Here is a 24,870-nt window from a genome sequence, read left to right on the forward strand (position 1 = left end):
ATACCACCTCACACCTGTCAGAATTGCTAAAATTAACATAAGAAACAACAGGTGTTAGTGAGGATGCAGAGAAACTTAAACTCTTGGTGGGAATGCAACCAGTGCAACCACTCTGGAGAACAATATGAAATTTCCTCAAAAAGTTAAAAATAGAACTGCCCTATGATCCAGCAATTATACTTCTAGGTATTTACCCAAAGAATACAAATACAGATTCAAAGGGGGGTACACAGCCTAATGTTTATAGCAGCATTATAAACAATAGCCAAACTATGGAGAGAGCCCAAATGTCCTTACTGATGAATGAATAAAGATTTCTATAAACCGTAGAATATTATTCAGTCATCAAAAAGAAGGAAATCTTGTCATTGCAGTGCTGTGGATGGAGCTGGAGTGTATTATGCTAAGTGAAATATGTCAGTCAGAGAAAGACAAATAGCACATGATTTTACTTATTTGTGGAATTCAAGAAAGAAAACATGAACATATGGCAAGGGGAGTGAAAATCAAGAGAGGGAAACCAACCCTAAGAGACTCTTAATGATAAAGAACAAACTGAGGGGTAATGGAGGGAGGGTGGAGGGGGATGGGTTAGGTGGGTAGTGGGTATTAAGGTAGTGGGCACTTGTTATGACAAGCACTGGGTGTTGTATGTAAGTGATGAACCACTGAATTATACTCCTGAAACCAATATTGCCCTATGTGTTAACTAACTAAAATTTAAATAAAAATTCTGGGGGAAAGTTAATTAACATAAAAATAAAAGTTAATTGGAAAAGGCATAGGATTATGAAGTGCCAAAACAATCCAGAAAGAAAGGAGAAAGGACTTACTTTATACCTGATTTCAAAACTTAGTATAAAGCAATACTAATCAAGATGGTATAGTATAACGACTGACAGATCATGAACAGAATAGATTCCAGAAAGGGACCCACACCTTTATGCTAAATGATATTTGATAACAGCACCCTAGCTGTTGTGAGGGAAAAAAAAATCTCTAATGTACAGTGCTGAACAACTGAATTATCAGTATGGAAAGAAAGGAAAGAATTTAAAGCCTTACCTTATACCATACACAGACAAATTTGAGATAGATAATGGACTTAAATATGAAAGCTAAAGTAATAAAGCTGCTGGGAAAAAAATAGACGAGTATCTTTGCCACATACAGGTAAACAAAATTTCATAGGGAACACATAATAAAAGCATCAAACATGAAAGAAAAACTGATAAATTGAACTTAATAGTAAAGGGGCACCTGGGTGGCTCAGTCTGTTAAGTGTCTACCTTCAGCTCAGGTCATGATTCCAGAATCCCAGGCCCTCTCTCTCCCTCTCTCAAATAAATAAATAAGATTTTTTTTCAAAAATTAAAAATTTTTGGAAATGAAAAGAGAAGCCACAGATTGGGAGAAGGTATTTGCCACCCATATATCTGACAAATAAAATGATCCCTGACAACCCAATAATAAAAAACAAGCAACCCAGCTTCTTTTAAATAGGCAAAACACGGGGCTCAGTCATTTAAACATCTGACTCGATTACAGCTCAGGTATTGATCTCAGGGTCATGAGTTTAGGTGCTGCATTGGGTTCCGCATTGGGTGTGGACTCAGCTTTAAAAGTAAGTAAATGAATAGGCAAAACACTTGAAGAGACACTTCACATAAGAAGATATGCAAATGGGGTGAGCCTTGGTTTTGGCTCAGGTCATGATCTCACCCTTGTGGGATCATGCACCCTGCAGGTTCTATGCTCAGCACAGAGCCTGCTTCAGATTCGATCTCCCTCTCCCTCCCAGTCACTCTCTCGCTCTCAAAAATAAACAAACAAAGTCTTAACAAAAAAGAAAAATACAAATGGGTAATCAGCATGTTACAAGTTCCACATTATTAGCTGTTAGACACATGAAAATTAAAACCAGTATACAACTACCCAGAATAGCTAAAATCAAAAAGATGATGCATTGTTGGTAGGACTGTAAAATGGTATAATGACTTTAGAAAACGGGCAGTTTCTTACAAAGTTAAACATGTATCAGCCCCATGACTCAGCAATTTACTCCCAGGTATTTACCCAAGTGAAACATTGTTCACAAAAAGCTTTTTCCTCAAAAATGTTTGTAACAGGGGCACCTGGGTGGCTCAGTGGGTTAAAGCCTCTGCCTTCCGCTCAGGTCATGGTCCCAGGACCTGGGATAGAGCCCCGCATCAGGCTTTCTGCTCAGCAGGGAGCCTGCTTCCTCCTCTCTCTCTGCCTGCCTCTCTGCCTACTTGTGATCTCTATCTGTCAAATAAATAAATAAAATATTTAAAAAAAAAAGTTTGTAACAGTTTTACTCACTTTAGCCTAAAACTGGAAACACAGATGTTCATCAAGAGGATAATGGATAAATGAACTGTATCCTGTTCATACAGTAAATGTCATTCAGCAATAAAATGGAATGATCTAATGATCTCAGTAATGCTGTGCTAAAAACAGGCCACATCTCAAAAATACTGTATGGCTCCACTAATATGAACATCTGTAATAGGCAGAGCGATCCTGTGTTGATAAAAATCAAATCAGTGGTTGCCAATAGGAAGGTTCTTCTATAAAGGGACCCATTGCTGAAGTAATAGAAATGTCTGTTTTGATATGCATTCATCAAAACTGATTGAGTGGTTCGCTTAAGATCTGAACATTTTATTGTATGTAAATAACAGCTTAGTTTTTAAAAAATGAAAAGTGAAGAGCACTGCTGGAGAATGTATTCTACCTGACTTTAACACCTGATACACAGTTGTGGTACTTAGGCAGCATAGTACTGACCTGATTGAGAAATAGAACACTGGAACACAATACAGCCCAGAAGTACACCAACACTTTATGTAGTTAATTTGATTTTCAGCCAGAGTAGTCCACTGGAGAAAGGAAAGGATGTTTTTGTTTTTGTTTTTGCTTTCATAAAAGATGTAATAATAAATAGATATTCATGTGGACAGATATGAATGTCAGTCCTCTCACACTAAACAAAAATTATTCAAGATGGATCCTAGACCTAAATGTAAAAGCTACAACTACAAAGTTTTAAGAAGAAAACAGGAGAATTATATCCTCAATTTGGGAGTAAGTAAGCAAAGCTTTCTTGCACTGAATACAAAAATTTAAAAACCACGAAAGAGAAAAATGATAAATTAGACTTAATCAAAATTAAAGGCTTATAAAAAGTCCTCCAATAAAAAAGAAAAATATGAATTGACAGCCACATCTGGGAGTCAATACTTGCAAAACCTGTCTGACAAAGAACTGGTTTCCAGGATATAGAAAGAAGTCTACAAGTATGTAATAAGGTTACCCAACGCTTCTGTGGGTTTTCTCTTCATGGCAGGAAGTTTAAGTGCAGTGGATGAACAAATTTCCAGTCCCTTCTGGATTTGTATAATTCCATGGTAATTTCAAGAACAGAATCATTTTTAGGACTACAGGTTGCTTAATAAAAGATTCTTGTGGTGTGGCTATTTCTCTTTTTGTTTCTCCTGCCTCCCCCTCCTTCCCATAAAGTTGCTTTCCTAAGGGAGGACTATTTACCTTAGCCAGTGAGAACAACTAGTTCTGGAGTTTAACTGTGTTGCTTGATGAGGTGATTTCTGACAGTATATTTAGAGAAACCCCTAAAGGATGAGGCCTATAGAATAATTACCTAGCCTAAGATATCAATAAGAACATGAGAAAATCTTACTGCCCATAGGGTAGAAAAGTTTTCCTCAACCCTCTTAAGGTTCCTATCTGGGTCTGAAAAGCAGACTGACAAAGACCGATTAACAGGAGAAAAGCATACAGGTTTATTTAATCTAAGTTTTGGGAGAGTCTTCATAAGGAAATGAAGGCGAAGACACAGACTTAGGTATATTTATGCTAGGTTTGATGAAGAGTGGATAGTCATGGAGGAATATGAACAGATTAAGGAATATGAGGTAACTGTAGTAAACTAGGGGAAATTTAATAAGGCCTATTTCTTAGGATTCTTCTTGACATCCCTTTGTCTTTGGATATAGGATGTTCCTTTCCTCCTGGCATAGGAATGGCATCTCTCACATGAGGATATTATGGCCTATTTTAGGGAAGTAGGGCCTGGGAGGGGACACTTAGAATGAACTTCTTGCTCCTGGCAGTTTCTCCTCATCTTAAAATATTCAATATGCCAAGGTACCATGTTTGGAGGTAGTATATCCTGAACCTTATCATTGCTTTTACTCATAAAATTAAGTTAACACAGAACGTTTAATGTGTTTTAAAGTATTAGTAATCCTAATTGTTTCATCTTTGTATTTCATTTGGTTTGAGGTCTTTTTTATAAATTTTTATACATTAAAAATAAATTCCTTAAGTGGTTTACTTAATTCAAAACTCCTTTAATCAAATAATGGGAGTTTTGCACAGATTACATAATACTAATTATAGATCCATATTCCACAGCATAATGTGTTCATTGCATTTTAACATTTTATTGGCCAGAGTTTAGCATTTTTAGTGTTCTTTGTTTTTAATAAGAATCCCTTATTATCTAAGAACTATTATGCCATTAAGAATTACTACATTCCCAGTTTTTAAAAAATCTATTGCAACTTCCATTTTAAGCAAACCAAATTCACTTAACAATTTAAATGTTTCATCTTTTCTCCCCTGCTTCTTAGTGGGTGAAAAATATCAAGGAAAGGGCTTCACACACTATAAGACTTGATTAAAAGATAAGGAATCAATGGGAATTTTCTTGTTTTACCATGTATAAGGATCTGGACCAGGCAACAGAATAAAAGATTTAGCATCAGTCCTCAAGAAGCTTGCATTCTAGATGAGGGACACTAGCTCTGTACACACAGAAAATTTATTAGAATGATAAGATAACTTGTAGTAAATCTCAAGAAAGTGGCACAGATGTGAGTTAGAACTCAGAAGAGAAAAAAAAAACTGAGAGTGAAATTAATGTGATTTTTGATACAGAGAAGATTTTGCAAAGGAAGCGTACAACTCTAAAATCTTGGAGAATGAGTAAAATTTGACCAAGTAGAGAGAAAGACATCTTAGGGAAAGAGAACATATGGCCAATATAAATAGAAATAATAATATTCAACACCTTTTGTAGCTGCCTTCCTTTATTTTCTCCCACTGAAACTATAAGCTTTGTGAGGGCAGGGTCAATGGCTGCTTGTTGTATTTTCATCAGCTACTTTTTGCCTGACAAATTGAACGTATCAGTGAATACCTTTTGAATGAATGTACTTTGAATGAGTAAAAAAGTGAGTGTGTATTCTAGGAATAGTAACATTTTAGTTTGGTTTGAATGAAATACTTGTTTTAAGTAATGGTGTGAGATGTTTGAATTGTAAGAATGTTGCTTGAATGCTTAACCAAAGACTTATCCTGTAAGGGTTGCAGGTTGCACACAAGGCAAGATAAAAAATACAGGTGTTTCTTAGAAAAGTTAAATTTGGTTCCAGATATACAAGAGAATTTATAAACTGGACCCAAGGAAACTATTTGAGATGGCCTAATTGCTCTAAAACATGGTCATGAACAGTGGAATAAGGGGTAGTTTAGACAGATCTTAGTTATCCTAGAACAACAGCACATTCCATGTGTTAAAAGATAGATTTATTAAAATATGTAAATTCATGACTCTCCTCCAGATAAAAACTGAGTATGTATATAGATTTTATCTCCTCAGTGAAGAAATTTATAAGGTGTCTAAACCAGTTCAAAAGAGAATCCAAAAACAGGTACAGTCATAGATCAAAATTATGGAAATGACTAAAAAAGAAACAAAACAACAAAAGAAGAAAAAGACTCATAAATACAGAGAACAAACTGATAGTTGCCAGAGGTGGGGGAGTGAATGAAATAGGTGAAGGAAATTAAGATATGCAAACTTTCAGTTACAAAATAAATGTCATGGAGATAAAAAGTACAACATAGAGAATACTTCCAGTCAGTAATATTGTAATATTGTAATATTGTAATGTTGTAATGTTGTATAGTAATGTAATGTTACATAGTAACAAATGAAAACTACACTTATCATGGTGAGCATTGTGTAATAAATAGAATTGTGAAGTCACTATGTAAACTTATTGTATACCTGAAACTATACTAAAACATATGTCAACTATAATTCATTAGCAAACATTTAATAAATTTTTAAAATTATGGAAATTAATGTTCAAATGTAGGTCAGACTTTTTTTTTCTCCTTTGGAGCAGGGTGGTAGAGGTATTAAGAGTGGAGAATAGCTGTTCATCCCTTCACTGAAAAGAATGTTTTTACATTGCTATCAGTTACCTATAATTTACAGAGTTGTAAAATAACTCCCATAAAACCTAGAAAGTTGTGTTCTGGAGTAGGGGGTCGGCAAATTTATGGCTATCAGCCAAATATTCCCACCCCCATTTTTTGGGTAAATGGTTTTATTAAAACATAGCCATTCCTGTTCATTTACATATTGACTATGGCTTTTTTCTTGCTGCAAAGATAGAGTTGAATAGTTACAGAACTAACCCTACTCCACATAATGCATAATTTTCCATCAAAACACAAATTTTTCCTACACAAGTATTGTTTCTGACAAGAGAATCAGTGGCTTGCATATGTGGCCAATCCTGTATTGACCTGCTATTTCTTCAAGAGGTTTAATTAAAGCTAGTTGTTTTAAAGAACAATTTGCATATTTCTTCATAACAGCAAGCCTAATATTAAGGACTTTAGTTTTAGGCTGAATTACTGGAAACATATTATTTAGAATAAGGAGGTTGATACTGTATACCATTCTGAGCATATGCATTTCAAAACAGGATTAAGTAAACTAAAACTGACTTGGAGAACTTGCAGATAAAGTAATTTGCAACTCTAGCATATGGGAAGTGATTAAAGGACTGAGGGGAGGGCGGTCTACTTTTAAGAAGACTTTCATGAGAAGCATCTTCAAATATTTGAAGCATAATTTGGCTTGTTCTATAACTTTTAAGGTTAAAACTTTGGATGATGGGTAGGCGTTAGCAATCCTGATTTTAACTTAATGTAAGAAGGAATGTTTTCATAATATAGAGGATGGAATAGTCAGCTTTGGTGGATAGTGACTTTCTTCTCACTGAATGTGTTCAAGCATAGGCTAGACATACACTTTACTGAGATTTTTATATTAGAAAGATTAGAGCATATGTTGTTTTATTGAAATAAAATACCTGAAAATTTTCTTTCAATTCTGTGGGCTCTCTCATGACAAGTAAAAGGCTTTCCAAGAGGTGTTGATGATTCAGCTCAGGTTAGAGACCAGAAACTGTTGACTTAACCTATATAGTTTTATATATGTCTTAATCGTTATTCCAGTAGTACTCAGCAGACTAAATGTAGAAGCATAGATAGCAAATGTTTGACTGGATAGGTTAACGATAATAGTGAAAATACAAATACACCTCAGAAGTTTTGCAGGTTCAGCTCCAGATCACTGCAATAAAGCGAGTATCACAATGAAGTGAGTCGGATAATTTTTTTGCTTTCCCATTGCATTTATAAAGTTAGGTTTACACTATACTTTAGTCTGTTAGAGTATGCAGTAGCATTATATCTGAAAGAACAATGTAAATATCTTAATTTTAAAATACTTTATTGCAGGAGCACCTGTGGGGCTCAGTCAGTTAACCATCTGACTCTTGATTTCAGCTCTGGTCATGATCTCATGGGTCATCAAATCAAGCCCTATGTTGGGCTCTGCACTCTCTGGGGAGTCTGCTTGAGATTCTCTGTCTCCTCTTTCCCTGCTCTTTCTCATGCATGTGCTTTTTCTCTTGTGCACACGCTCGCACTCTCTCTCTCAAAACAAATAAATAAATCTTTTATTTAAAAAAAAAAATACTTTATTGCAGGTACCCAGGTGGCACAGCCAGTTGAGCGTCAGAGTCTTGGTTTCAGCTCAAGTTTTGATCTTGGGGTCATGGGATTGAGTCCCACATGGGGCTGTGCACTCAGCATGGAGTCTGCTTGAGACTCTTTCTCCCTCTCTCCCTGCCCCTCCCCCTCCATAAAATAAATAAAATTTTGTAATCATTAAAAACAGTAAAAAATAAAAATGCCTTATTGCTTTAAAATGTTAGCTATTGTCCAAGCTTTCAAATGAGCCATCATATTTTTGCTCTTGGAGGGTCTTGCCTCACTGTTAATGTCTGCTGACCAATCAGGGTGGTGGTTGCTGAAACTGGGGTGGCTGTCACAGTTTCTTAAAATAAGACAACAATGAAGTTTGCCACATCAATGGCCTCTTTCTTTCACAAACAATTTCTCTATACCACATGATCCTGTTTGATGAACAGTTTTACCTACAGTAGACTTTTTTTTTTTAACACTTTATTTTTTTAATTGACAGAGAGAGAGAGACTGCTAGACAGGGAACACAAGCAAGGGGGAGTGGGAGAGGAGAAGCAGGCCTCCCGCCAAGCAGGAAGGGAAACCAAGTGTAGGGCTGGATCCCAGGATCCCAGGACCCCAGGACTCCTACCTGAGCTGAAGGCAGATAGCTAACGACTGAGCCACCCAGGTGCCCCTACAGTAGACCTTTTAAAATTGAGATCAATCCTCTTACCAAAGTTTATTCTAATGTCTAAATCCTTTGTCATGTCAACTGTCTTCATCGTATCTATATCAGAAGTAGATTCCATCTTGAGAAACCACTTTCTTTCCTCATCCATAAGGAGCAACTCTTGTCTGTTAAAATTTTATCATAAGACTGCTGGCAATTCAGCTGCATCTTCAGACTTTAATTCCAGTTCTCTTGCTGCTTCTACCTCATCTGCCGTTACTTCCTCCACTCCTCCAAATCATCCATTAGGATTGGAATCAACTTCTTCCAGACTCCTGTTCATGTTGATAATTTGACCTCTGCCTGTGAATCACAAGTGTTCTTAACAGCATGTAGGATGGTGAATCCTTTCTAGAAGGCTTTCAGTTGATTTGCACAGATCCATCAGAGGAATTGCTATCCATGGCAGCTCTAGCCTTATGACATGTACTTCTTTAATAATAAGACTTGAAAGTAAAAATTACTCTTTTTTTTTTAAAAAAGATTTTATTTATTTATTGACAGAGATCACAAGTAGGGAGAGAGGCAGGCAGAGAGAGAGAGAGAGAGAGGAGGAATCAGGCTCCCCGCCAAGCAGAGAGCCCGATGCAGGGCTCGATCCCAGGACCCTGGGATCATGACCTGAGCCGAAGGCAGAGGCTTTAATGCACTGAGCCACCCAGGCGCCCCCAAAATTACTCTTTTTGATCCATGGCTGCAGAATGGATGTTTTGTGAGTAGGCATGAAAACAACACTAATCTCATTGTATATCTCCATCAGAGCTCTTGAGTGACCAGGTTCACTGTCAATGAGCAATAATATTTTGACAGGCTTCTCTTTTTTCTAAGCAACAGGTCTCAACAGTGGGCTCAAAGTATTCAATAAACCATGTAAACTAAACAGATATGCTGTCATCCAGGCTTTGTTGTTATATTTATAGAGCACAGGCAGAGTATATTTAGCATAATTCTTAAGGGCCCAAGGATTTTAATAATGGCTAATGAGCAGTGGCTTTAACTAAAAGTCATCAGCTGTATTAGCCCCTGACAAGAGAATCAATCTGTCCTATGAAGCTTTGAAGTCAGGCATTGACACCTCTTCCTCAGCTATGAAAGACCTAGATGGCATCATTTTGTGATAGAACACTGTTTCATTTACACTGAAAATTTCTTGCTGAGTGTAGCCAGCTTCATTAATTATCTTAGTAAATCTTCTGGATAACTTGCTGTTGCTTCTGTATCAGCACTTGCTGCTTCACTATACACTTTTATATTACAGAAATGGTTTCTTTCCTTAAACTTTATGGACCAGGTTCTCTAAATTAATACTTTTCTTCTGCAGCTTCCTCTACTCTCTCAGCTTCAAAGGATTGAGGAGAGTTAAGGCCTTGCTCTGGATTAGGCTTTGCCTTAAGGGAATGTTGTAGTTTGTAGTAGTTTGATCTTCTATCCAGACCACTAAAACTTTCTCCCTATCAACATTAAGGCTGTTTGGCTTTCTTACCATTCCCATATTCACTGGAATAGCACTTTTAATTTCCTTCAAGAACCTTTCCTTTGTATTCATGGGCTTGGTTAACTGATTGGTGCAAGTGGATTAGCTTTCTTCCTATCTCCACATTTGACATGCCCTCCTCACTGAGCTTAATCATGTCCAGCTTTTGACTTGAAGAGAGAGACATGGGATTCCTCCTTTCACCTGAACTTTTAGAGGCCATTGTTGGGTTATTAATTGGCCTAATTTGAATATTGTTGTGTCTCAGGAAGTCAGGAGGCTCAAAGAGAGGAATAGAGACAGAGAACGACTGGTCAGTGGAGCAGTTAGAACACACACAACATTTATCAAATAAATTTACCATCTTATATGGGCACAGTTTGTGGTGCCCCAAAGCAGTTACAATAGTAACATCAAGATCAGTGATTACAGATCACCACAACAAATATAGTAATAATAAAGAAATTTGAAATATTGCAAGAATTTTTACCAAAATTCTCAATTCTCAAAAAAAAAAAATCACCAAAATGTGACACAGAGACACAAAGTTAGCAAATGCTCTTGCAGAAATGGTGCCTGTGGACTTTCTTGCCAGAAGGTTGCCACAAACCTGCAATTTGTAAAATGTGCAGTATCGGCAAAGTACAATAAAACAAGGTATGTCTAGGGGCGCCTGGGTGGCTAAGTGGGTTAAAGCCTCTGCCTTCGGCTCCTGTTGTGATCTCGTGGTCCTGGGATTGAGCCCCACGTCCAGCTCTCTGCTTGGCAGGGAGCCTGCTTCCTCCTCTCTGTCTGCTTGTGATCTCTGTCAAATAAATAAATAACATCTTTAAAAAAAAAAAAAAAAGGTATGCCTAAACATAAGGGCTAACATCTATCATAGTTTACTAGTGCCAGGCATTGTGCTAAGCACCTTACAGACATTTCATATGGTTCTTGCATATGACAAAGGTGTTGCTGTTGTTGCTGTTACTGTTTTTCCATTTGACAACTGAGGAACCTGAAGCCTTGGAGAGTATGTAATTTATCCAATGTTTCATAGCTGGTAAATGGCTAAGGATAAAAGAACTGAAGTAGTGATGAGGTAATGGTTAAAGTAATAGACCTTGTGGGCTAGTTTTCAAAAGAAGGAAGTGAAGCTGTGATTAAACTTTGGGACTGGGGAAAAAAATCTTGATATTGAATACCTCGAGACAAAAGAACAAGTGCAACAAGTAGTAAAGGAGCAGTGGTGTTGTAAGAATAGGTCATGTCAGAATTGAATATTGGTCTTAAAATTCGGCAGGAGTCAAGAGGTTTCTAGTACGTACAGCATCTTTTGGCAATAGACTTAATTGATGGTGATGGGAGGATTGTTGGGAGTCAGGAGTGTTAAAAAGACATAAAAGTGCCTGTGGATCAGTGTTGAAGCTCAAAGAGATGATTCACTCATGAAGTAGTGTGTGAAGGAGCTGTGCTTACTGGTATTCAGGGGGTATTCAGAAAATCTTTGAATCTGAATTCTGTGACCTAGCCATCAGCTAGCTACCTGCAGAGTGAGCTTCTGAGTTTGTAACATAGGTAAAATAAATTACTTTGTAGAAAGAAAGTCTCATCTAAAGTATCAGGCCTTAGGCAAGTATAATTTCCTGCTTCTGTTAAAGGCCAAAGAAAAATGATGCAGAGGTTACTTGGCAGGGGAAAACTTCATTGTTTCTGTTCTCTCCATAAAACTTGCTAATTATACTTTTGGTGGTACTCAGTGTTTTTTGGGAACATTGTTTAAAAATTTATTCTTTTGGAAACTTATTTCAGAAGAAAAGAGTATATTAAATAATGGCTAGAGATTAGATACCATCTCAGGAAAAAAATTGACAGAAGAGGTAACCTTTTGTCACCCGGGCATTACATGTCAGACTGGGTATTCATGATTACAAGATATTGTTGTCAATTGTGAGGGCCATACCAAGAACTGAGAGTTGGCAGAATAAATGAAGCAGGAACAGCAGAATGCTGGAAGTTACTAAAGCTGGGTGAAAGGTGGATGCCTGGGTGGCTCAGTCAGTTAAGCAAATGCCTTCAGCTCAGGTCATCATCCCAGGGTGCTGGGATTGAGCCCCGCATCCTCTCTGCTTGAGCTCTCTCTCTCACACAAACACATTCTCTTGCTCTCTCTCAAATCTTTTAAAAAAAAAGTTGGGTGAGAGGTATAGGAAGGTTCATTATACTAGGGGTTTTTTCCCCTATTTTTGTTTATATTTGAAAACTCCCAAAATAAAAAGCTTAACTTCTAGATGTTCCAGTAGGGAATGTTTCAATTCAAAAGTATTGCTTATCTAACTACATGCCTACTGCTGTAAGGTGTTTTATGTTAGTCTTAATTGTATTCTTCAAAATGCAAGGGATTGTTGGGAAGGGGTGGTAGTCATTTACAAGATGTGAAAGCTAGCATTAAAGGGAAAAGGAGTGGTTTCTAAGTATCAGAACTCTGCTGAAAATCTTAGGACTACGTAATACCACTTCCACAAAAGCAGGAGAGAAATGACATTTCTTTATCTCCTGTTCTAATGTTGGTTAGCACCTCACATAGCAGGCTCCTTTTTATTCATAAAAGAAAGGTTTCAAAGGCACACTGTAACTTTGCAGGAAGACTTTTAGAGGACTATATTTAACAAGGAAGTTTCTAACTTCACACATTCAAAAAAACTGCTCACTTAGGAAGAAGATGGGCTTAGAGTATGCTGGCTTGCTAACCTCAGAAAAAGTATGCTTTCAAGAAATGCCTTACAGCATTTTGAAAGTAGGGACTCTCTTAATCGGAACCTATAAAAACCTAAAAGAAAGCCATGCTCATTGCATATTTGCAATTATTTAAACACTGGATATGTTAAAATGGTTTTTAATGGTTTTCATCATAATTTTTCTTTTTATACCCCCCAGTTTTCCCATTATTGATCTATACCCCATACTTTCCCACTCAATACCTTTTCATTGGCTGATGCAGGACTTGAGAGAAAATTTTCAGAGAAAATTAGTGAAAATGAAATATTAAGATGGTAAAATTTCCCTCTGCTACTGATAATTAAAGAAGATTGGGAAATTTAAACTGCTAAGATTACCATGTTTTACTAATTTAATAGTACATAGGTAGTTTCTTAAAGATTGGGCTGATTGCCTTAGCAGCATGCATTTGATGGATGACTGTCATTATCTTCTCAAACCTGCCTGACACTTTAAGTAGAGAAAATGATAATTAAATTTTCAAGAGACCATGTTGAGATTATAAGATTTGGGGCTTGTGAAAGAACAAGCCTAACAGTTGGGTAGTGGTGGTTGGTGTGTTTTTATTGACCTGGGGGAAGGAATGGAAACATCTCAGGTTTTCTTTTACTTTATTTCCCTGTTCATTCCCCATCTCCCTTCAATTAATGTATTGTCCAAAGTGTTGGTAATGACTTGGAACTATTCAGGTTGCACAAAGCATTTAATGAAATCTTGCCTTAGACAAAACACTAGAGAGGATCATAATTAATGTCTCATTTTCTGCCAGTTGCTATTGATTACTCATTCAAGATCCCTTTGTTCTCAGAATGATAACAACTGTAGTTTGCATCACTATCTAATGAGATTCTCAGGATAGAATTCTTTAACAACATGCTGATAATTGCTAACATATCCCTGGAATTTCGATGTAAATGAATTTGCATCATAATACAATTATTTCACAAATATCAGTGTTTTCCAAATTCAAAATTTATTACAGTCTGTTTTTTAATTATTTGTAAAAAATTAACAGAAGACTGGTACAGTATAAAAGCCCTACATTTATATTTTGCCCTAGTTACCTTTATCCTCTGAGTTTTTTATTGGATTGTGAGAGGCTTCTTTTTCACTCTCCAGTTTCCCTGTCATAATCTCTGAAACTTCAGGCAGACTTAAAACTAAACTGTACTGTGATGTTTCTCAAGTAAAAAAAAAAAGTTACAAATATGTCAAAACTATACGAATTTTGCTCTTACAACAGTTTTGTTTCTTCATCCCTCAGTGACAAAAGAAACGCATGATATAGTATAAAGAACTCAACTGAGAAATTCTAACAGTTTATGTTCTTTATCTTGATTGTGTTTTATACTTTTTTTTTTTTACCTCTTTAATTAGTACACTCCCCTTTCAAAAAGACAAATCTGGGAACAGCTGCTAGCCTTTATATATTAAAACTGTGTACCGTCTCAGGGCTGTAAAATAGGCATGAAATTAAAGAATTGTGTAGAAAGTATACAACAGAGGTTCCATAAGTCCATGTTAAATATTTTAAAGTTTTTGCAATGGGTGACTATAACATTAGTTAGTTTGAATCTTACTTTTCTAGAAAACAGATCACTGATGAGTTAGTGCTTCATTCTGATCATAAAATGACACTAACAATTTTTTTTTTACACTAACAATTTTTGACATAGGGTTAATTAGGTCCTAATTTAAACGGAAGTTATGAATTGATATCAAAGTATATTTAGTACTGTTTGGGCCAAGCCATTTAATGGTGAAAAGCAGTTCTGAGGAAGCACATTTATGTTGATCAAGATTTCAGACACTTTCCATTTTAAGGGTAAAGAATATCCAAATTACTGCAGTGTCCTTCTGAATCCTCTGGGTTGCCGAGCCCCACCATTCTTATATAGGATATTCTTCTGCATTTCCTATTAAATCACATTTAGTGTGCCTTCCAAGATACTTAAGAAATTACATCAATAACTGATGTTGGCCAATCTCACTACTCTATTCCTTCCTTTACTTTTTAGTCAGTATCACCATGAGGACTTACGCTGACTAGTCTGTTTTCAAGTTCACGTTTTAGAGTCAAGGTTTTTCAAACACTTAAAGAGGGAGAGAGAACTGGGGGAGTGGAATATATATATATATATATATATGTATATATATATACACATGCACACACACACACATATATACATATATATATGTAATAGGCTACTAAAATTCCATACAAAATAGGGATTTTTATGGAAGGTTAAAGGTTTATCATACATAATTTAAAATAAAACAAATAATAAATATAAAAAAATGAAACTTACTCTGGTTTTTATTATAATAATCTAGGTCATATTAGTGTTCCAGGGATGAACCTTCATTGGTTATTCTTCAGTAATTAGATATATTTTTCATAGTTGAGGTTCTAGATGGCTATTAAAAAAATTCTCCCCTAAGCCTGTGTTAAGAAATTTAGCGGTCTGTCATTTCAGAAAACTAATTCTGCCTTGAATAAGACAGCTCTGCAGAATAAAACTGCTTTGCCTAGTTCTGTATCCTCAGGGATTGTGTATTCTTTTTGCCTGAGATACCTCCAGGACAAGATCAGTGGTAATCAATAATGCCTCTCATTTGTTTTTAAGCAGGCCGGAAAATCAATAATAGGAGCTGATACATAATTTTATTTTAGGACAAAAGTTAAAATAGTTTATTATTTGTGCTTTAGTGTTACCAAAATGTTTGAAGAATCAAATAAAAGATAATTTTATTAGTGGTAGAATATCAAAATGTTACGCTTCATATAACTTGGCCCTTGATTTTTTTAGTCATTTTCCATTAGTTTCATGGGTATTATTTCCTAGATTATCAAATCCTTGTGAGGAAAATATTGTCTGAAACTTTTTTTGTATTTCTTATAGTACTGAACAATTCATTTGAATTAACAGGATAGAATATCATCTTGTGTTCTTAAAAAGAAACAATTTCTCCTACATTTACCTTACCTAATCCTATAAATCATCATACAGATTGAACAAGCAGATGTGGTTATTTCTATGATTAGGACAGCTGAATGAAGAACATCTATGAGGTTTTTTTAGTGTTACTATTCACTGTAGAAAAAAAAAAAATATTCACTGTAGAACAAGAATACAGAATGTTTCCTAACCATATCTCCATATTTATCTATAGCAAGGAGAAAGGTTTATCAACATTAAAATTGGTAACAAGTAAGGTTTTTTTTCCTAAAAACCTTTGTTCTTCTTTTTCTTCCTTTATGTCATGCATATGTGCAAAACCTACCGTATGTGTTCTATAGATAATACAGTTTTAGGATTGTAATCCATAAAGTCATTTACAGGTCACTTCTCTTTTTTCAAGTTAGCAGTCTTGTAAGTGGTAATTAGGTTCCTGGGCTATCGTAGAAGTCTTCTTTGTAATAAAGAAAGAGCCTCTTAAACAGACCTAGATTCAAATTGGGGTTCTACTACTTGTTATCTGTACAACATATAATTTATATAATAATATTGCAGTAAATATTAATTGAGATGGTACATTTTTAAGTATGCTGGTCAGTCCTTGATATTTACTCTGATTTTCTCCCAACTTTTTATTTTGAAAAATTACAAACCCACAGAAAAGATACAAGAATAATATAGTAGATGTCCATGTGCTCTTAACGAAGTTTCATAAATATTTCACCACATTTCTGCATACACATTCCTTTTCTTTCACTCAGTATGTGTGTATGTTTGTATGTTGTATGTGAGTTTATAATACAAAGACACATCTGCTGAATCATTTTCAGAGTAAGTTGGCAATTTTCTATTTCTTCTTGATCTCAATTGGTATAGTTTGAATATGTCACACTCCTCTTTGAATTTAGCCTCTAATTGTCAACCCTCTCTCTAGGGGACTGTTCATTCTCTGATTTCCAACATTCTTTTCTTACTATAGCCATTAGGAGTTGTAACTTAGTCAGCTTGGATTCAGGGAAGACAGGGTCTCCTGACTTAGGGGATAGAGTTTGTGCCCAGGAAACAGTATATAAAATGTCATTCACCTCATTTTCATTCTTTTGTGATCCTTACAATGTGGTAATCTATGGGGAAAGAACCCAAAGAAATTGAGTTTTTTATTTTCATTAGGGCCTAAAACCATGCTACTTACTTTCATTTAACCCTTATTTACTTCTACTGGCTAACCTGTGAGCAAATTATTAATATGCCCATTATACAAAAGGAAACTAATGCATTAATGTTAGATAATTTATCCAGAATCATACAGTCAGGGTTGGAACTCAGGGTAGCTAATTCCAAAGCCCATGCTGTTTTTAGGACATCATAGTTTTTGTAGACATTCTGCCTACTTTTAGGAATATTAGGAATATAAGAAATGTATTTCCCTATTCATCATTTAGATTATTTATGCCTCTGTCAGTCTTTAGTGTAACTATATTTTACTTCTTTGACGAAGTAATTCACTGGCTACAATTTACTCATCTGAAAGTTTCTCTATCTTTATCTTAAAACTTATGAGTTCTTCACCATTCGACATACTTAGTCCTTTGTCCCTCCACCAAAGCATTATATAAGGGGTCAGTAAACATCTTCCAAAAAGGTCCAGATAGTAAATATTTTAAGCTTTGCTAATCATACAATCTCCATTGCAACTACTAGCCTCTTCCCAATGTAGCATGAAAACAGTCATAGCCAATACATAAATGAATAGTGAGACTGTGTTCTAATAGAAGTATTTTCAAAACCAGGTGCAATTTGACCTGTAGGCCTTGAAATTGACCCCTGTTGTAAATCATCATCTTATATGCCCATTTCATGTCAGAATTTGTTTAATTGTGTAAAATGACCAGGTTCGGGGCGCCTGGGTGGCTCAGCGGGTTAAAGCCTCTGCCTTCAGCTCAGGTCATGATCCCAGGGTCCTGGGATCGAGCCCCGCATCGGGCTCTCTGCTTGGCTGGGAGCCTGCTTCCTCCTCTCTCTCTCTCTGCCTGCCTCTCTGCCTACTTGTAATCTCTATCTGTCAAATAAAAAAATAAAATAAAATAAAATAAAATGACCAGGTTCTTTTGTCCCTTCTACATGAAAATGTACATGATGTAATATATATAGCAGGTGCCTCAAAGCATGCCGTCCTGAAAGTAAGTTTTACACTGAGGAGGGAACATCTTAGTAAAAGATTAGTGATATTTAGAGGAAAATTTCAAGGTGCATGACCCCTGCCCTCAAACATGTTGGTAATAATATGTTCCATCTAGCATACTATGAGCCATATTCTGATTGCTATTTTAGGTATGTTGAATGTGCCCAGCATGACAAAAAAAGAAAGACAAAACAGGTGTGACAATGGAAATCTCAGTGTATGTGTTGGAGATTTGATGATTCCTGGGTTGCACTATTCACATGAGTAACATAATCAGGAGAGTCACTGCTAATGGTTTCTTATAGAAATAGAAATAATACCTGTGTTACATATATTTTCTCAATTTCAGCATTTCTTCTGGAGATTATTATCGTAAGAGAGACTGTTTCTCCTTTATGTCTGATAATCACACCTTCCTTTTCCAGTCTGTTGAGCATCATCTCATAAATTCCAACCTGTATAAATTCCAATCTGTTGGAATTTATGCAATAAACACTAAATAATTATATTGATGTTATGTAGTCTTTTCATGTACACATATATATTGTCTGGTGTTTGAAATTTTCTTTTCCTCACTTTTATCCTTTATAAAGGAAGATACCAACTATTCAAAGAATAATTTATGTTTTGAGAGTCTGAAAAAATTTTCTTGATTATAAGCATTTCTGAGAGATGTAATGATCTTTGGTTTAGTAATTGATTAGCTCATGTGTGCTCCAGCATTGCTGAATAGGCTTTTTTAAACAAACTGAAAAATCAAATGAAAATTACAAGAAAAGATAGCAAAACATTAGATGCAGTGAAAGGAGTGATCAGAGGAAAATTTATAGTTGTAAATACCTGCATTAGAAAAGATCTCAAATCAGTAACCTAACTTTATAACATAAGAACCTAAAAAAAGAAGAGTAAACTAAACTGAAAACCAGCAGAAGAAAGGGAATAATAAAGATTAGAGCAGAAATTTTTAAAATGGAGAATAAAAAAGGGCCCCTGGGTGGCTCAGTGGGTTAAGACGCTGCCTTCGGCTCGGGTCATGATCTCAGGGTCCTGGGATCGAGTCCCGAATCGGGCTCTCTGCTCAGCAGGGAGCCTGCTTCCCTCTCTCTCTCTCTCTGCCTGCCTCTCTGTCTACTTGTGATCTCACTCTCTGTCAAATAAATAAATAAATAATAAAAATTTTTTTAAAAAATAACAGAATCAACAAAATCAAAAGTTGGTTCTTTGAAAAGATCAAAAACTGTCAAACCTTTAGTTACATTGACTAAGGGAAAAAAAAGTCAAATCACTAAAATCAGAAATGAAAATAGGGAATATTACCACCAGCTTTACAAAAATAAAAAGTATTATAAATGAATGCTATGAATAACTGTATGCTAATAAATTAGACAACCGAGATGAAATGGACAAAGTCCTGGAAATACACACCCTATGAAAACTGACTCAAGAGGAGATAGAAAATCTAAACAAAGCTAAAACAAGAGACTGAATCAGTAATAAAAATTCTTTCAAAAAAGAGAAACCTAGGACCAAATGACTTCACTAATGAATTCTACCAGTCATTTAAAGAAGAATGAACACCCGTCCTTAAATAAACACTTATTCTATGAAGCCAGCATTATCCTGGATAAAGCCAGACACAGATGTCCCAGGAAAAAGGAAACTACAGGTCTATATCTTTTTTTGTATATTAATGTAAAAAATCCTTTACAAAAAAGCAAGCTAAATCTAGCAGCATATTAAAAGGAATATACACCATGATCCAAGTAGGTTTTATCTCAAGAATACAAGGGTAGGGGCACCTGGGTGGTTCAGTGAGTTAAAGCATCTGCCTTCAGCTCAGGTCGTGATCCCAGGGTCCTGGGATCGAGCCCCACATCGGGCTCTCTGCTCGCCAGGGAGCCTGCTTCCCCATCTCTCTCTGCCTGCCTCTCTGGCTACTTGTGATCTCTGTCTGTCAAATAAATAAAAATCTTTAAAAAACAAAACAAAAAAAAGGCTGCAAAGGTAGTTCAACATATGAGAAGTGATCATTGTAAGTTATTAACAGAATGAAGGGGAGAAATCATTTGATCATCTCAATCAGTGCAGAAAAAGCATCTGAAAAATCCAACATCCTTTCATGATAAAAACACTTAACAAATTAGGACCAGGAGGGAGCTTTTTCTACTCAATAAAGGTCATTTATGAAAAACCTATAGCTGATATCATGCCTAATGGTAAAAGTATGAAAGCCTTTCCCACTAAGATTGTGAACAAGATGGGGCATCTGGCTGTCTCAGTCAGTAGAATATGTGACTCTTGTTCTCAGAATTGTGACTTTGAGCCCCATGTTTGGTGTAGAGGATTAAGTACAAGACAAGGATATCTAGGGATGCCTGGGTGGCTCAGTCAATTAAGTGTCTGCCTTCAGCTCCGGTCATGATGCTAGGGTCCTGGGATCAAATCCCACATCGGGCTCCTTGCTCAGTAGGGAGCCTGCTTCTCCCTCTCCCTTTCCCGACTTGTGTTCCCTCTCTCACTGTCTCTCTCTCTCTGTGTCTGTCAAATAAATAAGTAAAACTTTTAAAAAAAAGTAAAAATTAAAATTAAAAAATAAAAAGAAGCTATTTGAGCTAATAATGAATTTACTACCATAGTTGCAAGATTCATGATCAACACACAAAAAATAGTTCTATTCTATACACTAATAATGAACAAACCAAAAATAAAATTAAGTCACCAACTCCATTTAGCATCCAAAAAGAATAAAATACCTAAGAATAAATTTAACTACAAAGTGTAAGTCTTATATACAGGAAACTACAAAGCACTGCTGAAAGAAATTAATACCTAAATAAACAGAAAAATTGTTAGTGTTCATTGGTCAGAAGACTTAATGATGTTAAGATGACAAAACTCCTCAAAGTGCAATCCCTATCAAAATTCCAGTGATATCTTTTTATATAAATGGAAATGCTGGTTCTCAAAGTTATGTGTAATCTCAAAGAACCCCAAATAGCCAAAACAGTATTGAAAAAGAAGAATAAAGTTGGAGTACGCAATCTTTTCAATTTCAAAACTTACTACAAAACTACACTATAGAGCTGGCATAAGGCAGACATACAGACAAAGAGGATAAGATTGAGAGTCCAGATATAAACCCAAGTATCTATAAGCAATTGATTTTCATCAAAGGGTGCCAAGAGCACTGAGTAAGGAAGTACTGTTCTTTTTAACAAATGGTGCTAGCATAACTGGATATACACTTTCAAACGAATGAAGTTGGCCCCGTACCTTCTACCATATACAAAAATTAATTCAAAGTGCGTCAGTGATCTATGTATGAGTTAAAACTATATATTCTTAGAAGAAAATATAGGGATAGATCTTCATTACCTTGACTTTGGCAGTGGATCCTTAGATATGACACCAAAGCATAACAAAGAAAATAATAAGGTAAGTTAGACTTCATCAAAATTAAAAACTTGTGTTTATTCAGGGATGTTAAAGAGGTGAAAAGACCGGGATGTCTGGGTGGCTCAGTCAGTTAAGCACCTGCCTTCAGCTCAAGGCATGATCCCAGGGTCCTCAGATCGAGTCCTGCATCAGGCTCCCTGCTCAGCAGGGAGTCTGCTTCTCCCTCTCCCTCTGCTGCTCCCCCTGCTTGTATGCACACATGCTCTCTCTTCCCCCTTTCAAATAAATAAATAAAATCTTTTGTTTAACAAAGTGAAAAGACAACCTACAAAATGGGACATGCAAGTCATATATCTGATAAATGTGTAGTATTCGAACTGGATAAGGGGTACCTGGGTGGCTCAGTGTGTTAAAGCCTCTGCCTTCAGCTCAGGTCATGATCCCAGGGTCCTGGGATCAAGCCCCGCATCGGGATCTCTGCTTAGCAGGGGTTGTGCTTCCTCCTCTCTCTGCCTGCCTCTCTGCCTACTTGTGATCTCTGTCAAATAAATAAAATAAAATAAAATAATTCTTACAGTAAAAATACAACCCAATTCAAAAATGAACTTGAACTGATATTTTTCTAAGGAAGATATACAAAAGGTCATCAGGCCTATGAAGGAATATTCATTCCTTCATAGGTCAAAGAACTTGACTTCAAGGTCAAAGAACTTGAACTGATATTTTTCTAAGGAAGATATACAAAAGGTCATCAGGCCTATGAAGGAATATTCAACATCATTAATCATTAGGGAAATGGAAATCAAACCACAGTAAGATACTACTTCATGCCCACAAAGATGGCTATAATTGAGGAAAGAAGAGGGAAAAAAAGAGCAAGTAACAAGTGTTGGTAAGAATGTAATTAGAATCCTCATACATTGCTGGGCGGAATGTAAAGTGACACAGCCATTGTGAAAAACAGTTTGGAAGTTCCTTAAATTGTCACATGATCCAGCAATTCTGTTCTTGAGTATCTCCCATAAGAACTGAAAACAGGTACTCTGACAAATACCCATACACGATATTCATGGCAACACTATGCCCAGGAGTCTAAAACCAGAAACAACTAAAATGTCCCATCAGTGCACGAATGGATAAACAAATTATAGTATGTTTATACAATGGAATATTATTCAGCCCTAATAAGGGATGAAGTACTGATAAAAACTACAGTGAGGATGCACTTCAAAAAATGTGAAGTGAAAGAGGGTCCCATATGGTTCCATATTATATGAAATACTCAGAATAGGTGAATTGATAGAGATAGGAAATTAGTTGTTGCAAAGGCTAGAGGAGGGGAAGAATGGAAGTAACCGATTAATACAATAAGGTTTCCTTTGGAGGTGATAAAAATGTTCTATAACTAGATGGTGATGGTCATATAACATTGTGAATGCACCAGATGTCACTGACTAGAAACTTTGCAATGGTTAATTGTATGCTATGTGAGTTCCACCTAATTTTTTAAAGCTGAAACATAACAAAAATTACTTAAAATCATTAAATATGTGATAAACTGAAAGAGAGTTTTCCTTAATTATTAGAATGGAGGCAGGAACTGGGCTACTATGACCACTATTACGAAGTTCTGATTTTTTCCTGACCAGAGCAGTACCTCTGTGATAATCAGTGGCTAAAAGGACAACTACTAAGAATATGGTGATGGCAGGTATTAAACTTGGGGTAGGAAGATAGTCTGTTAAAGGGATCACAGCTCTTTTCACATGAGAGCATTCTCTCAACTGTATCCAGCACCCTTTCCAGTTGAGGCCTTTTTCCATCTACTACCAGAAAGTTGGAACCAAATTCTGCCAAATTGGCTTCATTTACTTTATGTTAGGGTCACTGGTTTAGTAGGTCAGGGCTGCTGAATCTCTGGATTTCAGTGAAGCACTTGACAAAGTCTCATGTCACTGTAGCATATAGCATAGCATAGGGATCACCTCAGCCTTATCATCCTGATGTCTTTTTTTTTTAATCCCATTTTTTATGCCCCAATACTAGAAAGACTAGCAAGTGCATCAGTTGACAGACTCGGAATCCAAAAAAGGCAGAAAGGAATATTATGGATAAAATGTAAGAAAATGAATTTTATCAGGTAAATGTTAACTGTTGCACTTGGAACAAAAAACACAACTGAACAAGGAAACTGTTGGGACAGGATTTGATAGCAAGATATGCAATAAAGAGTAACAGCATGTGATCACTCCTAAACTTTTAATATGAGCTAGCACAAATGGGTTATTTAAATGCAGTGTTGAAAATGACTCTGCACTAATCAGGCCACATCTGGGGCATTGTTATCCATTCCGTTTTACAAGACACTTTGACAAACTGAAAATAAATCCAGAGGTCTTATGTCAGAAATGATGAGGATTTCATTCAGTCCCATGCCATGAGATGTAGTTGAAGAAAACAGAAATGGCTAATCTTGACAATATTGGCAGTCTTCAAATAATGAAAGCTATCCTAAAAGGAAGAAGAACAGAATAGACTGCCATGTATGGTCATGAAAGCATTCAAGCAAAGACTTGGTGACCATTTTTCAAAAATATTCTTGATTAAAGGGTGGACCACATTGTAACTAAAGTGTCTTTCAACCTTAAGATTGCATAGATCTGAATATTTACTAGAAAGCAGGCAACGTGAAGATAGGGAAAGAAAATATAAGTTTAAACCAATGGTCTCCTAGAACTCAAGTATTTTATCGGATGCATCTACACGGCATGGTTGAAGGTACTAGCATCCTCTGAATAACCATCAGGAATAACTCAGAAGTAGTGATACTTTCAGGTTTGGGTTGTTATCAGTAGGAAGATAACTTCTTTCCTTGGCTTTGTTTTATAGTCTAGTCTCCTGAGACAAGATCTGGGGCTTGGAAGCCCAGCACAGCTCTCTTCTTCAGGAAAACCTGGAACACCATACTACTCATTCTCTGCCTCAAGTTCCAGGAGAAGACCACTCCATGATTCTGCAGCACTTGGTAAGTGTGTTGTACAACAAATCCTGTCTTACAAATGTTCCTTTTCTTTTTTTAAACTCTTAGTCTTCTGGCTACACTTTTATTTAGTAGAAATTTGGTTTCTTAGGTATAATGTTGATAATAAGGCTAATTTGCATAAAATAATGTATCAGATATTTAATAAACAAAATCAATTTAATATTCTTGTTTGGTCATCATAAGCGGAACTAAATAGTGAAAAGTGGGACTAGTTTTTCCTATTATAGTAAAAATGTCATGGGCTAATATTAATACCTTATTTTTGACTGAGATTGATATAATGCTGGACAGTTAACATTGTGGGGGTTTTTTTGTTGTTGTTTTTTTTTAAGATTTTATTTATGTATTTGATAGACAGAGATTACAAGTAGTCAGAGAGGCAGACAGGGAGAGAGGAGGAAGCAGGCTCCCGCCAAGCAGAGAGCCCAATGTGGGGCTCGATCCCAG

The 24,870-nt window shown here is 36.0% G+C and overlaps 1 protein-coding gene across 6 annotated transcripts in view; it reads left to right on the forward strand.

Annotated features, from left to right (window-relative positions):
* The window catches only part of TCF12 (transcription factor 12), a 385,612-nt gene that overhangs the window by 275,448 nt on the left and 85,294 nt on the right, over positions 1–24,870 (forward strand). For all 6 annotated transcript variants that reach the window (XM_046007718.1, XM_046007720.1, XM_046007721.1 and 3 more), the window contains one exon: positions 24,270–24,405. In XM_046007718.1, coding sequence (XP_045863674.1) covers positions 24,270–24,405 — 136 coding nt within the window. The remainder of the gene's footprint in view (positions 1–24,269; positions 24,406–24,870) is intronic.

Source organism: Meles meles, chromosome 6 (genome assembly GCF_922984935.1).
Source record: "Meles meles chromosome 6, mMelMel3.1 paternal haplotype, whole genome shotgun sequence".
Classification (NCBI taxonomy): Eukaryota; Metazoa; Chordata; class Mammalia; order Carnivora; family Mustelidae; genus Meles; species Meles meles.